This window comes from Dermacentor andersoni, chromosome 5 (genome assembly GCF_023375885.2).
Source record: "Dermacentor andersoni chromosome 5, qqDerAnde1_hic_scaffold, whole genome shotgun sequence".
Classification (NCBI taxonomy): Eukaryota; Metazoa; Arthropoda; class Arachnida; order Ixodida; family Ixodidae; genus Dermacentor; species Dermacentor andersoni.
In genome coordinates this window covers 132,701,770-132,717,722 of record NC_092818.1, presented here as the reverse complement: position 1 = coordinate 132,717,722, position 15,953 = coordinate 132,701,770, and the positions used below count along the sequence as shown (strand labels likewise).

Sequence of the window (15,953 nt, the reverse complement as noted above, 5' to 3'; positions counted from 1 at the left end):
GACTCCCGCACCCAACGGCAAGGTCCAAAATTTGGGGGACAGCAATTGGGTTGTCCTCCAGATCCAACAATATGCTGTTGAGCGGCCACTGCGAAGTTGTCTGAACTTGCCCTGTGGCAAATTTCCTTCCTTTATTGAACCTTCTTGTTTGTCGGAAGCAAAAATAAATATAAATAATAACAGGGCGCTCGTTACGATGAATATGGTGGGTACAGAACACTTATTCACCCGAGAGAGAAAGATTGGAGGGAAGGAAGCAGATAAGCGGGGGAATGAGGGCATGCGTGTCCCGCCGGAGAGTAGATTTTAGGGCAATGAGGATAGAGCAGGGCCATAGGGAACGGAAGAGCAGTTAGAAGTGGCGAGAAAGAATGAGCATTGTGGCGAGGGCCATTTTCAGGGTCGCTGCGAGCGTGCGCGCCGCATATGGGCGCCTGCTTCAAAGTCCCCAGAGGCAGGACATCCTGCCCTGACGCTCTTGATATCGCCATCATCCCATCTGGGAAGGTGAGCAGCCCATTTTGAATGCACACGGTTGTCGCTATTCCGCCGAGTTGGATTTTCCGGCCCTTTCTCCGACTCCCTGGTGCACGCCGGAACTAAGCCTACTTTTGGCCTAACGTCTGTGTCCCTCCACAGCCCACTCAGCCATGAAGTATCAAGCAGATGGCACTGATATCGATCCCGCCGAAGTCCAAAATGGAGACTGGGAGACCACCCTGAGTCTCCGCAACTAATAACACCCGGCTACCGCCAGTCACTCTCACCAATGCTCCGCAGGGCTATTACGCCCAACGGAACCCAATGGCGGCGACGGCCGCCCAACCGCTGAGAAATCCTGAGCTGCGATGCCGCCAGCTGCGTCTGCGACGCGCGCCTCTCCCTCAACTGCTGCGGGGAGTCCTCAAGATCGCAGTCCGACCACGCGGCTGTTTGGACGTGACCATCCTCGCACGCTCTTCACAGCGATCTGCACTGTGACGAAAATCCCCCTGCAGGAGGCGCTCACCCAGGACGCGATGCGGCTGCATCCAACCAGTAACACTTTCACCATCAGCACTCCCGTGGAGGTTCAAGCTCGGGCTTATGCCCAAATCGCGTCAATTCCCATCGGCACGAGCTCAACTAATGCCACCGCCTACCTCGTCCCGCCGGATGATGCCATGCGGGGCGTCGTCATGCTAGTCTGACGAGGCGTAACGCTCTCCACTCTTCAGGCAGATATTGTAAATAAACCCGGTACTCCTCGTTCCGAATGAGAACATGTTCCTTCCTTCAACAACGTCCTCAGCGTGGATGATTGGGACGATGGCATGGGCCAGCTATCCATTTTGACATGGCTGACACCAACGCTTAAAAAGTACATTCAGGCCTTTCTCACAGCACGGGCAGGTGAGCTTCACTTCCAACTTACCTCACATGCTCTGTAAAAATCGTGGGCACCCCTCAAGGGTCCGTCCTCTCACCTTTCTTATTTAATATCCCACTCATCCCCCTAGCACGACAACTTGCAACCGTTCCTTACCTGAAACACTCTCTACGCTGACGAAATTGCGCTATCGACTACCCATGGCAGTGATGGCGCCATACAGGACACCATCCAAGCAGCTACCGATCTGACCCAAAACTATGCATTTAGCGTAGGACTTTTTTGTTCCCGAGAGAAGTCCGAGCGGTTCTGCATCCGTCCTAAGAATCGCAACTCGCCCTGCTCCCCCATCGTGATCGAACTGGATGGCAGACCAGCAGCAGAGGTCGAAATGCTCAGGATACTGGGTATGCATACACAGAGTGATGGGTAGCACACCACTACACTCCAGAGGCTCAAGCAGGCAGTAGGGGTGATCTCGCACCTCATCCACCGGGTCACGGGCGACCACAAAGGCACGAGGGAGCGTGATCTACGCCGCCTTGTTCACCCTTTTGTACACAGCCATGTGCTCTACTCCACTGCTTATCACCAGCTCTCTCGCTGTGAAACTGACGCCTTGAATGCTCACATTCGTCGGACATACAAAGGCTCCCTCCACCTTCCCATAAATACGGCTACCGACCGACTCTTTCAACTAGGCCTTCACAACACAATCGGGGAACTTGCGGACGCGCACCGGTAAGCACAATGCCTTCATCTCACACAAAGTGACAATGGCCAGTGCATCCTGCATTCCATTGGAATCTGACTACGGGCCGATGATCCAACATTACGTCCAATATCAATATCGTTACAACGCGAACTGCTCATTAAGTCGCTACCCCGTAACATGCACCCCGACCTCCACGATAAGCGCCGTAGAGCTCGCGCTACACCACTCCACCGATATTACGGCTCGGAATCCGAGGCCCTATGGGTAGATGCAGCCTGCATGGGTGAAGAAGCGGTCACAGCCATGGTGGACCACACTCTTTCCCCCATCGGAAAACACACTCCCCCCAGACACCTCCCCGGAAGCTGCAGAGGAAGCGGCCATTGCCCTAACCATCGTCAACACAGAAGCACGGTAAGTTTTATTAGATTACAAAACTGCAATCCTAAATTTTACACAAGACAGCCCACGTCCCTGCTTTTTGCATACTGGACTCTCCCGCTGCACCCCCGCCCCATCATGTGGAGCTGATTTAGGTGTTGTCAGGATTGGGGGCTCAATCCCATCGCTCGAGATCCGTTGCCAAGATTGGAGTCCGGCATGAATTCGAAGGTAGCTGGCCCATGCCGTCGTCCAACTTATCCACGCTGAGGACGTTGATGAAGGGAAGAACTGCTTCTCATCGAGAACGAGGAAAATGGGTTTATTTACAATATTTAAATCAGTCTAACATGACTGCTTAAGAGAAAGTGTGTCAGTCCAACATGACTGCACGAGAGAAGTGTGTCGAGCATCCGCACAACAGCCGTTTTTAAACACTCGGTCCGTCGGCGATACAAGGCAGCGAAAATTCGTTTCGTCATCGCAAAACTAGCCGCCTCCCGCGACAAGGTGACGCGAGCGTTCGTTTACTCATTGTAAGTTCGCCGCCGCCCCGAAGAACAGTTTACGCACACAAAGGCACACACATTCCAAGGTCTGGAGCCGACGACAGAGGGGCGCCGTTCCGCAGTACAGTTTACGCCCACACACACGCAAACACACAGGTGCGAAGGTCTGGAGCCGACGTCGGAGGGGCGCCGTTCCGGGAAGCTCGGAGCCCTTCTGAGTAACTCGTTGTCCTGCTCATCTTCGTCCTGTGAGAAGCGCGAAAAGACAGCTTTCCCGCGGCAGCTCGCTCACGCGTATCAAATCAGGTCCGCGCTGGGGACCTCGGGCACAATAGTTGGTCCGTCGAACCCGTTTCGTCACAACGGCGATGGGGCTGGTGGATGGAGGCGGTTTTCAGCACGAAGCCCGCTTCTTCGAACGCAGCCTAGCTGCAGCGACGGAGAGTGGGGGATGCGCGTCTTGTCCCCCAGTCGTAATTGGGTGGCAATTTTGCCTTGCAGCTCGCCATTCTTAACAGTGTCCACGCACTGCGGGAATTCTGGAAATGAGGCCCTCAGCCTATTATCCCCAGGTTCTTTTAACCCAGCTCTTGCGGCCTCCGATCCGGGATTCACGATGGAGCGCGCATACACTCAACTAGCTGATGCATGCCTCCAAGGTGGCGCGTCAGCTGTACCCTCCACCGCACTAATCCCTTAGCGATCGACCAGCAACCCTTTGGCACCAATTGCAAACACACTACCCTCTCTTCTCGCTCTTTCTCACCATCGCCCGCTTTTCCTCACTTCAGTATTTACTCTCTGTCCTGAACTTCGCGCTTCTGCTCTCCATTTACCTTCTCATTGCTCGGTGGATCAGCCCCCACGGGGCCTAGAACACCTGAAGACCTGGGAGGACTGGGAGACTCTGCTGCGCTCTGAGGACCCGGTCCTGAACACAATAGCTACTGGCCGGGCTGCCAGCGTTATGAACCGAAGGAACATGAACACTTGAGTGCAGTGGAGTCGTGCGGGGGCCCGAGAGCCTCCGTGCTCCAAACTCCTCATTCTCTATAACAACCTTTTTATGATGATGCATAGCGGTCCGCGAGGTCATTCTTGTGGTACTGACCAAGTGGCCGACCCTATGAGCGGAGATATTATGGGCTTCATTGAACTTAGGCAAGTTATCGAGGGTTTCGATCCCATCAATGTGTATAGCTCAAATGATAACAGATATGAAAAGTATTGTGCAAACTTACGGGTAGCTCGGATCTCATGATGCGTCGAACGTAAGAAGGCTATAACAGCGATGCTGTATATGGCTAGCAGATTCGTCCGCCCGTCCGTCCGTCGGTCTGTCGGTGGCCTGTACGCCAAAAACTCTTCCTTTGCGACCCCATGCGCATGCGCGAAAAGAGAAAGAAAGAGAGGCGCGCGATTAGCCAATACCACCTAGATAGCACAAGACCTGTTTACTCCGATTCATGACGTAACACTACCTGGCCCGAAATTTCCATCGACAATGCTGGCGCGATGAAAGCGGTGCGGTCAAAATCACTGTTGCCTACTCAGGAGCATCCCCATTAGATTCTATGGCAGTCGGGCCAGATAACATGTCATGGACCGGATTGAAAAGGAGTTGTGCTATCTAGACGTTGTTGGATTAGGTGCGCCAGTAGCGACGCCGTTGCTCTACGTCGCAGCCGAGCGCGAGCGCAGCAGCTTCTCTCCGGCTCCGAAATGAGGCCACGCATCATACGTACTCCTTAGGAGCAGGCAGCTTTCGATCAATAACGCCGCGTGCAGAACCGGGAACGAGGTCGTCTATGCCGTGCCGATACTGCAGCCCGGACACAACAACATGCTTGTGCAGCCGACCACAAGCAGTAACTGCGCATCGAGGATCCGGCAGCCTACCAAGCCGTCGTTTAACCATCGGGATCAACCCAGTGATAAACACCAGCGCCGCACGTTTCAGCTTCGCTTGTTAATCATCTGTATGGAGCGCTTAGGCGGTGATTTTTGCAGATCACAAAGCATCCTGCGGATAAAGTTGCCTCAATTTCTGAAATAGGTTCAACCTGTCAGCAGAGCTTTGTTTTGTTAATCGCAATCGTCGTGTGATCACAGGGTGAGAGATTATCGAAGGCATAGTTGTGGCGAAATCATCGTAGAAATAGGAATGAAGCGCCGCGACTATAGGAGTTTGGCGTCTTCTAAGCTTTCTTGCTTGCAGTCGCTGATCAACAGGCTCAGAAATAGTGTTACTTTGCGGGTGCTGTCGCAGCGTTGGTGTAAGTGTTAGACGAGGAAAGGCCGCAATCGCTCTCATGGCTCGTCTATTTATAACCTCAAGTTTGGACCACTGTTGAGCAGTCAGTCGTAGGAACTGTGATTGAGTATAATGCCAGGCTGCAAGACGGAGCCGACGAAGCGACTAGCCAAGTCAGTGTCCTTGGCGCAATTCTGCGAATCATGTGAACAGTTTCCTCGGATGTTTTACAATCTCACGCTGTACACGGACTGGTGACCTTCTTCGCCAAGATAGTGCAGGTGTTAGGTGTAAAAAATAATACAGATGATTTTGTAACTATTGACGATAATACATCGCTGCGTAGCCATCTGCCAAATGAGTTATATATCTGCTGATATATTTTAATGGAAGAAATGTTTTTTAGATAGATTTAACCGATGCGATTACAGTTTCTTTTCATATTTGTTCTTTTAACGAAGATTGAGAATTTAACGTTTTAATCGTTTTTAACGTCAACGTTGTGATGAGTGGCGTAGCCAAGGGGCGGTACACCGGGCTCGTGCCCCCACTCCCACCCCCCCACCACCACTACCATAAAAAAAAAAATCTGTTAGTAAGGAGCCAGTCCCCTCTCCCATTCCTCGCCCTCTCAGTACCCGTTCAAGTACTTTGGTCGACTTGGCAACAATTTTTAAATGACAACAGCAGTGAAGACATGGAAGCTTCTTTCGGGTTGTCGATTTCCCGATCTGACGCATATGTTTTAAATACGTTACACAGTGATGGGTGTTCTGAGCGTGTACATACATAGGCCCTGTACATATAGTGCAAGTTCGCGAGTTTTATATAGTCACGATATTATTCTGCCACCATCGTGACTTTCAAAGTTGGCACCGTTATGTGTCGAAATATTTTTGTTTTGTAGACACATATCTACGTCCTGCTAGATATCGACCGACGGACACGAAACAGTGGGCTTGGCAATGAAAACTTCGCTTTAAGTATCTTGCTACGAAAACCGTGCAAACACAAGGAATGAAGCAATCCTCCCGTAACAGTTGTGGTGGTCAACATGAATATACATGGGGCTGTAGTCTTTGAGAGACATGTTTATTTACATAACACATAGATGTATACATCATTCCGAAAGTAACAGCTATGCACCGCGAAAAATTGTGGCCAGGATTTCTACAAGACTTCGTTGAAGAAGCTCGAACGAAGGCACAATACTGCGAGGCAAAGTAAAATTAAAGGTCACGGAACACAAAATTTGACAAGAAAAAGGCGCAAATACTTAAGTCTGAAACAAACTGCTCATGTCGGGAATGTATACAGACAGTCAAATTGGCACCTGAAGAGATATACATGCATGTGTAAAACAGAAGCGAGACATCTACAGGCAAGAGATGGCTAAAGAAGAAGTTAAAAGCTATAAAACAATGTCTCTAAAAACAGGGGGCATACGTTAAAGAAGGTCGCTACAACGCAAGAACAGCTGGCAAAAGGGACGCTTAAGGGTGGTCACCAAGTTGTAATATATAATATATATATAATATACCTTTTAAATCGCCATGTATAGCATACAAACCTTTTCAGCACTATACAAGTATGAGAAACACACATAAAACAGTTTTTCACGGCTTCATGCTTTTACAGCGAGAACAACTAACAATATATTTTCCTTTTTTTTTTCTTCAATATCTGCACCAGAGACATCAGTTCTCGGCTTTCGCCGGCCCCATATGTTTTTCCCCTATATAGCCCCGTTCACATTCAAACATCGCTGCTTGGACAAGCAGCGTAAGAAAGCACGCGGCCGCCTTTCACACACACCTTTCACGGAGAAACAAATAAGAAAACAACACTTCCGCAGAGCACACAGCGGCGTCACCACCGGCGCCTAAGCTGGGAAGCAGCTCAGCGCGTCGGCTCCCACAAGCAAATAGGCATGCAACCCTCAACAACCTCGAAACACACGGCACCCGGCGATCATCACATATACATCCAGCATTTTCACATTATACACGCAAAAGCGCCCACGCCCGCACCTCTAGTGAGAGACAGAAAATAACAAGCTCGGCCCAGACGACGAAAAAAAAATATTGTTGGCATTCATTGTATTTCGTTTTGATTTGCCTAGGAACGACGCCTAAGCAATCGAAACTTAATAGGTATATAGCTATTTCCTAACCAGTTGTATTCAGTTGCCGAATTACTTTATTTTCGGTGTTACAATTTTAGAAGTGTTTCTAACGTTTACCCACCCTCTAAAACACACCTGAATCAAACACCAGTAAACGACGCGGCGCAACTCCCGTAGAACCAACACTAACGCCTTCAACACGCTGCGGTGACTGATCCCTATGAGATGCAGTTCGATACATAACTCAGCTCTTGCGTTGTATCAGTTAAAAGCTACACTTGTCTATCGCGAAAGCAGCTCGAACTTCTGCGTCGGCTCCCTAAGGCAGACAGGGAACAAATACTGAGGTACATTTTCGAGTCAAGCTACAGCGTTTACCGACAGTTCGTTGATTATTAAAAAAAAAAAGGTTGTGGTCACTGTTTAAATGAAACGTTCATTAACGTCTTCAGACCCATACGGGTTCCATGTTCACAATGTAGCATGCACTAGGTCATCATCGGTTCAAATACGCAGCCCGTGACGGAACCATCGGAAGTAAACCCGGGCATGGCTCCCAACCGCTCTGTCACGTGCTACGTACTTCCACTGACGACGACTCAATATCTGCTGCATTGTGGATATAGAACCCGCACGGGTGCAACAACCACAATGCACCTGATTTCTTTAAAACTTCTTTCTAACTGCTACCTGACTAAACAAGTATTTGCCAAACTATTGAGTACAAGTTCAATCAATATATGCGCAGAAACGAAGTTGTTTTGTCCTTTGCGCATTTCTGGTACCAGTGTTCCACGTTGTGTTTCTGCCTACTGCCTCTGCCAACTGGCTCTCTGGAGGCCACAGTGATGGCGTTCAAAGCCTACATCCGCGAAAGCAAGCCACCTGACGAAAAGAAGTGCCGCATTCGTTACAGAAGGCTGGGTCAACGGTTTCCCGGCCGCCAGTATTTGCAGGCTTCTAAGCCTGGCTGTCTCGCAGATAGACCCTGCACCACACGCAGTTCAGCGATCCGACTCCCTAGCGAAAGGATGGCACCACATAATCGCACTTCACGGGCGCCCCCATCAACTAACTGTTCGGGGCACCCCTGCGTGACAGATACCCGAAAGCAGTGCTTGAGCAGAAGTTCATCAGGGGTGAATAGTTACTAGCATTCCGCACCGTTCGTTGCTTTGGTTATATACTCTCTCAGGCTGGCCAGGAATTGAGGGAAATGCGAAAAGTAACAGAGACGGTGCTCCTTTCAGCGCACGTGCATCGTGCTATTGCGTGCGTCACGGTCATGCAGTGAGGCCGGTTTTCAAGCAATGATGGGCGCTCACGCGAGCGGCGAATCTGTCGCACTGGGAAATGCGGCAATGAAATTAAGCCACCATTGTTTCAGTGCAAGCTGAGACTCAAGAAAACATTCTTCAAGTGCCCATAGTTCCACAAGTGTTATGCCCAATTCTACAGGGTTTTGAAAACGAATTTCCCGTGGTGAGCACTGCAGCGCAGAAACCCCTAGACCAAACTACAGATAACTTAGCCGCACCTGTAATCGGGGCTCTGAAGTGCCTGGTTTTGCAATAACCATCAGTGCTTCCATCTGGAGGCACGACAGTGTCATACATGCGTGATTTCAATACGTCAGCGATATCTCTACTGTGGTCTATGGTCAGCACAAGTGACAAATTACAGAGCGCCGCCAGCACTCCATGGGCCACGTTGCGCCACGGAGAGATTAAGGCTAGCTGTTTCCAAAATTTTTATGCACTCATGGCTCCCGAAGCAGCATAAAAAGAGGATGGATGCTTTTTCTTTTTTCCTACTTAGGAAACCCACCTGAGAACGGTGTTGTCTACCTCAAGTGAAATAAAACATCTGCAGGTAGCAGGCAGCAAATAACAGCTCGTTCCTGGTTCTACGGGATAGATTGTTGAAACGAAATAAAGAACACTAGATACAACAGCACATTTCTTGGGATGCCAGTGAAAAGTGGAGATTCTGTTCAATCCTCCCACATCTGCAATGAAGTCACGAACGACACCCAACACCTAAATTCCACACAGTGACGCGCTGCAGGTGGTTTCACAGCTCCTTGCAAGGCGCTGCTGGTCACCACTGGGAACTGTACTTGTGTGAAAAACCACGTACACAACAGAGAGATCTGTGTTATGGAAGAACATCTACAAGGTTACAAGCCATAAAGAACAACGAACTTTTAAGACGAGTTACACTCTTCTCGACGACAACCAATGAGATTTTTTTTTTCTTTTATGGCGTATACACTGTCATACACGCTTGTCTTGGTGAAGAACGCAAAAAGCCTGTTCCAGTCAACAGCACTTCTTTTGCACAAGAAAACACACGCACACGTACGTACACACATGTTAAATTCGTCCAAGCTGATGACTGTAACGGAGAATGAAGGTGCACTGCCCAGTGCGCTCCGCAGCACTTGAAAAGTGGTGTCGAGTGCGGCATGAATCCCGGGAAAAGCAAAAAGAATACTAAATGCAGTATTTTCTTGGTCGTTCATTTTACGTTGCTGGAAAGTTAGCCTGTAGTGTTGGTATTCAAATGTACATAAAGGTCTTGACAACGTGCGAAACACAATGTTAAGTGCTACTCTAAACAAAGCCTTGGTGCATCACTTGGTAATGTAAAAAATGTCTCTCGTGATGATTGAAATAATAATAATAATAAACGTCTTTCATACAAGTGTCTAATAATACTCTTGGTGAAATGTCCTATACATGCAGCTGTCAATCTCTCATGCAGAAGAACTAATAAGACCCTAAAACTAACAAATAAAAGCGAACTTGACTTGAAATTTCAAGAAATGTGTCACAGACATTCATAGTTTTCTTCGTTAGCTGACCTTTTGCCTCTTTCTCAGCGGGCGACTGAAATGTAGCACTGCATGCCTGCCTATGGAAGTGTGCGACCCTAAAATCCTTCAGTGAGCACATACAGAAGCTTGATTCTCCGCAACCTATTAGCTGAGGATCATATCTTAAGTAGTCGCATCTATGGCACTTTCCTGAAGACCGTAAGAAGCACTCAGAACTGCTCTAAAAGTTCTCTGGTAATCTTCGCGTGAGGCTCAGTAAAGTTGCCGATACTGGCGCAGGCCTCCATCGGATCACTTTCGGAGCAGTTCTGAGTGCCCTCGTTAGTTTAACTCGAAAGCGCCATTAGTGTTGCCGATTACTTCATGGTGTGAGAGATCACAGCACGCTGTCCCACTTAGCAAGTACCAAAGAACACATCGCACGCAATCTGCGATGCTACGCGAGCTGATACCGCAGGTCAGCACTCCAGCGTTATCATGTTCAAACGAAAAGCTTGTAGTCGTCACTCTAATCGCCATCATTCTCCATAATGTTGGATCGCTTGTGGTTGAAGCGATTTAAGACTCAGCTTCGGTTGCCTTATTAAAGCGCCTAGCTTCTTCAGCCAAAGAATTATGATGCTCAATGAGGGCTTAAATTGAAGGTCGCCATCACTTGCTGTTGCCCACTATATCAGTCATCCGCGTGGATAAGGTCCTTTAGAGGCAGCAAAAATAAGTTCCGGTAATAGGGAGAAAATGTGACTCCCTTTTCTATGTTAACCCCTTCCCATTTCATTCTTTCTTTTTCCTCGGAGTGGCCCATTAAAGCCTGAGCAAGAGCAAACAGTTCAGCGAGGCGAGGACGGGCGCGATTTGAGCGACGCCAGCGGCGTTGCTGTTGGGCTGCGTGTAGTGTTGCGGGTCCTTGGTCCGGTGGTAGATCTCGTCCGAGAAATCACCGTAGCCCGCAGCGTTGCGCGCCGACACGCGTATGGCGTAGCTGGTGTCGTGGTTCAGGTTTCGCAGCACATACTGCATACCATTTCCTGCGCATGCGAAAGGAAGCAAAGAATGTGTCATAATGGTCAATGGCCCTTTCAGATCCCAAATAAATAAATAAATAAATAAATAAATAAATTGCAGTGACGATTTAGCGGTAAATGCGAGATAAATGCGTTCGCATTAGGTCGCACGTCTTTGAGGTGCCGGGTGAACGATTCAAACAGTGTTCACCAAATTGCAAAGTGTTGTTCAAGAGCTCGTTCGACATAGGTCCTGTCTTTTCAGCCGCCACGGCCGCCCGTGTCCCCCAGCTGGTCAGTCGGAAGCACCTCTTTTGACCTAGCGTCTTCTCTTCGAGGAATTCCTCAGTGATGTAAACTACAGTTAGCTGGCCTGCTCGAAGTGTTAGTTGCAATCTTAATGCTTTCCTATTGTGCACGTGGTTGTCATCCATTGTTTCCTTGAGCTTGCACCGGACCGCGGTTGATGGGCAGGCGTGCGCCAACCACGGTGCGCAGTGTGCTGAGGCGTAGCGCCGCCGACAACCCCTTATTCCCACAATGTACAACATGTGACCGGCTTCCCACACTTGAGATGCTTTTTCCTACTTTGACATTCCTAATACTAACGGATAAAAACATTCAGGACTATGATTTCTGAACCAAACTAGGTTGCCGCAGAAGCTGCAACCACCGAACGCCATTCATAGCCACAAATAGGTTTCAAGGTATATTGTCACTGAAATGTCTGTTACCCATGGAAAAAGGGCACATTCCGATGCATCTCGACAAGAGTGACGCAGTCGACTTGGACAACAAACGTGCCCCGCAACCGTCAGTTAGGGCGACGGAGAAACGCGGCACAGTGCCACCCACACCACAGTGTCACGTGGTGCCATGAGTTCTCGCGCGAGAGCACGTGCATCTCAAGGGGCTAGTTGGCATTCGGTGACGAACAAGCCCCTCAACTCGGCTACAGTGAACTAGAATAGGTTCGCGCGCACTCTGATTCGGTTGCAAGAGAGCGTGTGCCTATAGAGGAGAATGTGTGAGTACGAAAGCGTCCGTAACAGCCAACGAAATCAATTCGGTTTAGTAAAAGAATAATGCGCTTGACGGCGCATACTTATTGCAGTGAGGATGCTTAGTTAGCGTTTGCTGTTTTTGCCTAATTCCTCAGAGAACAAAGCCGATAAACAAGCTCTTGCACGAGCTATCCTGTAGCAACCAAGGTTTGTAAGCGGTGGCGCTGTCTAACACTCCCAGGGTTCTACTAAGAAACAAATACCCAAGAAAGTGGATGGGGAAACGGCGCTGCTGTAGCTCAATTGCTAGAGCATCGCACGCGTAATGCGAAGGTTGTGGGATCGTTACCAACCTGCAGCAAGTTGTTTCTTCATCCACTTTCATTTCTATTAATTTATCGTTGCGTTATTTTCTTTATTAAAAACAAGTAATTTCCCCTATGTTGTCTTTGGTGTCAGTGTTTGTTGGCTTCTTATGATACGACTAACAAAAATCGGGCCCCTCGGTTAACCCGGCCGCTTTCTTGCCCTGTAGCAACAAGTCAGTTACATGCCGGCTGACCAAATTAAATTTTCACGAGTCACGCCTACACTTCGTACACAGGAATGTACACTGACGGAAAAGAATGCATAAGTATAAATGAAAGAAACAGCACGCACCAGTGTCATACTCCTGGTGCTCGGCGCTGTCCCAACTGGAGTCCTTGTCGGTTTTGTACTCGATGCGAAAGCCCACCACTTGGAGGGGCTCGTCACGCGGGTGCTCGATTCTGAGCACCAGCGTGCTCGGCTTGGAGTCCACCACGGCCACCCGAGGAGGCTTGGGCGCCTCTGCGAGAGTGAAAAAAAAAATAGTGACGTCGCCGATGTTGGTTGATTGAACGAGCTTTGATTTAAGCGGTTGTTGCACTTGTTCTGACCGGATTCCTCAGTCCAGGAAGTCGTGGGGCACGGAGATGATAAACAAATAAATAGAAAACAAACTGAGGATTAAATGGCCACCACATGCGCTGTTAAGAACGGCCAGCTGCAGTGCAAAGCTTTGCCAACCAGTTGCGACTGTGGAGGCAACATCCCGGGAGCATCGCCGCCAACCTCTAGCCACGGCGTGACTAAATCGACTTTGTGTCGGGGAACAATACGCGCATCCCCCCCTCTCCGTCGCTTCAGCTAGGATGCGTTCGATGAAGCAGGCTTTGTGCTGAAACCGCCGCCAACCTCTAGCCTCATCGCCGTTGTGACGGAATGAGTTCGGCGGGCCAACTATTGCTAACAAGCTCCCCAACGCGGACCTGATCTGCTACGGGTGCGCGAGTTGCCGCGGGAACGCCGTTTTGCACTCCTTCCCACGAACCGACCAAGACGCAAGACAACGCGCTACCCGGAACGGCTCCCGAGTTCTACGAAGCCCCTCTGACGTCGGCTCCGGGCCATCGCCCCTGTGTGTACGCGTGTGTGCGTGTAAACCGTGCCGCGGAGAGGCGGCTAGTTTGCGATGACTAAACGAACGTTCGCATCACCTTGTATCTGGAGAGGACCGAGTGTTTAAAAACCGCTGTGGTGCGGCTGCTCAGGACACTCTCTCTCAAGCAGTCATGTTAGACTGATGTACTTTCTCAAACAGTCATGTTAGACTGATATAAATACTGTAAATAAACCCATATTCCTCGTTCTCGATGAGAAGCAGTCCTTCCCTTAAATTATGGGGTTTAACGTGCCAAAACCACTTTCTGATTATGAGGCGCGCCGTAGTGGAGGACTCCGGAAATTTCGACCACCTGGGGATCTTTAACGTGCACCTAAATCTAAGTACACGGGTGTTTTCGCATTTCGCCCCCATCGAAATGCGGCCGCCGTGGCCGGGATACGATCCCGCGACCTCGTGCTCAGCAGCCCAACACCATAGCCACTGAGCAACCACGGCGTGTCCAGTCCTTCCCTTCATCAACGTCCTCAGCGTGGATAAGTTGGACGACGGCATGGGCCAGCTGCCTTCTAATTCATGCCCGACTCCAATCTTGACAACGGATCACGAGCGATGGGATTGAGCCGCCAATCCTGACAGCGCGAGGTATTCAAGCGACGGCGACCAAGCGACGCGGCGGGCGGACCTTTTCACGTCGCGGTGTGAGGCAAGCACACGGAGACGACATCGCGAAAATTATCGGCAGACTCCCATTTTTTACCCGATTAAGTACGACCGTAAGGAAACTGATAACTTGTAAAGAGGCCAATATTGCAGTAGATCTAGATTTAATATGCCGTCATCGCATTGTGAAAGAAGCGTTCCACGTCGCCAGGGTTAAAGACATCGAAACACCTTCGCGGTTCTCGGTGGCGTTTCAGGCCCGGCAACATCAAAACAAACAGTTGATCTTAATGATACGGACAAAGCATCGCCAATATTTTCTCCTCTCCGTGAGCTGGCACTAAGCGAAGGCTTGTTTTACCACTTATTCTTTTTCTGTCACGACTGTGAATTTAGATCGAAGCGGGTTTGTTACGCAATTACGGTAACCAGCCGAGGACGCCGTGCCGACTTCCGGGCGACAAGCGAAACTTTCTAGCTGGCCTAAAGAAAACGAAAAAAAAAAACGGAGGCAGGAACAAGATGCAAGTGACACCACAAGCGACGACTACTATGGGTCACCCTCGTATGTCCAAACACGTTCGCTTTTATGTTTGCCATCGCCCAAAAAGGCACGTGCGTGCCTTTAGGCCATACGCAGCTGCTTACGCGCCCGACTTGCCGTTGTGCCGCACTAGCTGAAACAATTAGGCAACGAAAAACCGTTTTTCAAGCGTAAAAAACGAGGAAAATATTCTACGGCAGCGTGGCCGGAGTCGGCGCCAGTGTATTGGTGGGAGCTACACTGACGCAGCATTCACTAGGAGGTAACGCCACCTCGGAGGGGGCAATAAGAAACGAAACGCCGCCACTGCAGATATCGGTCCTATGCCACTGCTGCAACATGAAGCTGGGGTCAAGGAGCGGCTAGCCAGTGAGCTATCCCGCCACTTTTTGCGCGATACTTGTCGCGATGTTGAGAGCTCTCTTTCTTTTTTTGACTTGTTGAGTAGTTGCCGGGCAAAAAAAAAAAAAAACATGTTGTTCGGATGCTTTTATGATCCCACACTAACAACGCGATCTAATGGACCGCGTTCCTGTGCTTAGAAAATTTATATCACGAGCCGCTTTCTCTAATGATGACAATAATTACGTAACCTTTTTTTTTCTATTGCCACAAAAAAAAAAGAAGGAAAGAAAGAAAGAAAGCAACCGCCTTAAATAGAGTTGGCAGCTTTGCTTCCATGCACGGGAAGAGCTAGGAGAAGAGAAAGTAAGTGTGACAAACCTCCTTCCTTAAGATTGACGACGTGCTCCAGTACATTCAGGTCGTTGCGAGCTCGGCACATGTACTCCCCGAAGTCAGCCACATCAGTCACCTTGATCTGTATCAGACAAACACGGGTTTATAGTAATGACGCGATCCGTATTTGCAAGAAGCGGGTATACGTTTGTTTGTTGGGGTGAGCGAGTAATCGAAACTTTAGAATAACGAATTGAATAACGTATTATTGCATTCGGTCTTCGAATCCTATAATCACTAATCATAGATGCGTATATTTTGGAATACTTTTCTAATACCTCAGAACGTGAATTGCGTCCAATTACACATAAAATTGGGGCAAAAGTACGGTAAATTCCCCTCCTCTCCCCCAGGGTACAGTATGGACATAAAGCATGAGAAC

General features: G+C 49.3%; 1 protein-coding gene across 1 annotated transcript in view; it reads right to left on the bottom strand.

Moving 5' to 3' along the window:
- Positions 1-6,304: 6,304 nt before the first annotated feature.
- The window catches only part of LOC126531185 (neural cell adhesion molecule 1-like), a 453,103-nt gene continuing 443,454 nt past the window's right edge, over positions 6,305-15,953 (bottom strand). Inside the window, exons 7-9 of the mRNA XM_050178611.3 lie at positions 15,557-15,653; positions 12,861-13,031; positions 6,305-11,220 (exon numbers count right to left, since the gene is read on the bottom strand). Of these exons, the coding sequence (XP_050034568.1) occupies positions 10,997-11,220; positions 12,861-13,031; positions 15,557-15,653 (492 nt within the window). The 3' untranslated portion in view covers positions 6,305-10,996. The remainder of the gene's footprint in view (positions 11,221-12,860; positions 13,032-15,556; positions 15,654-15,953) is intronic.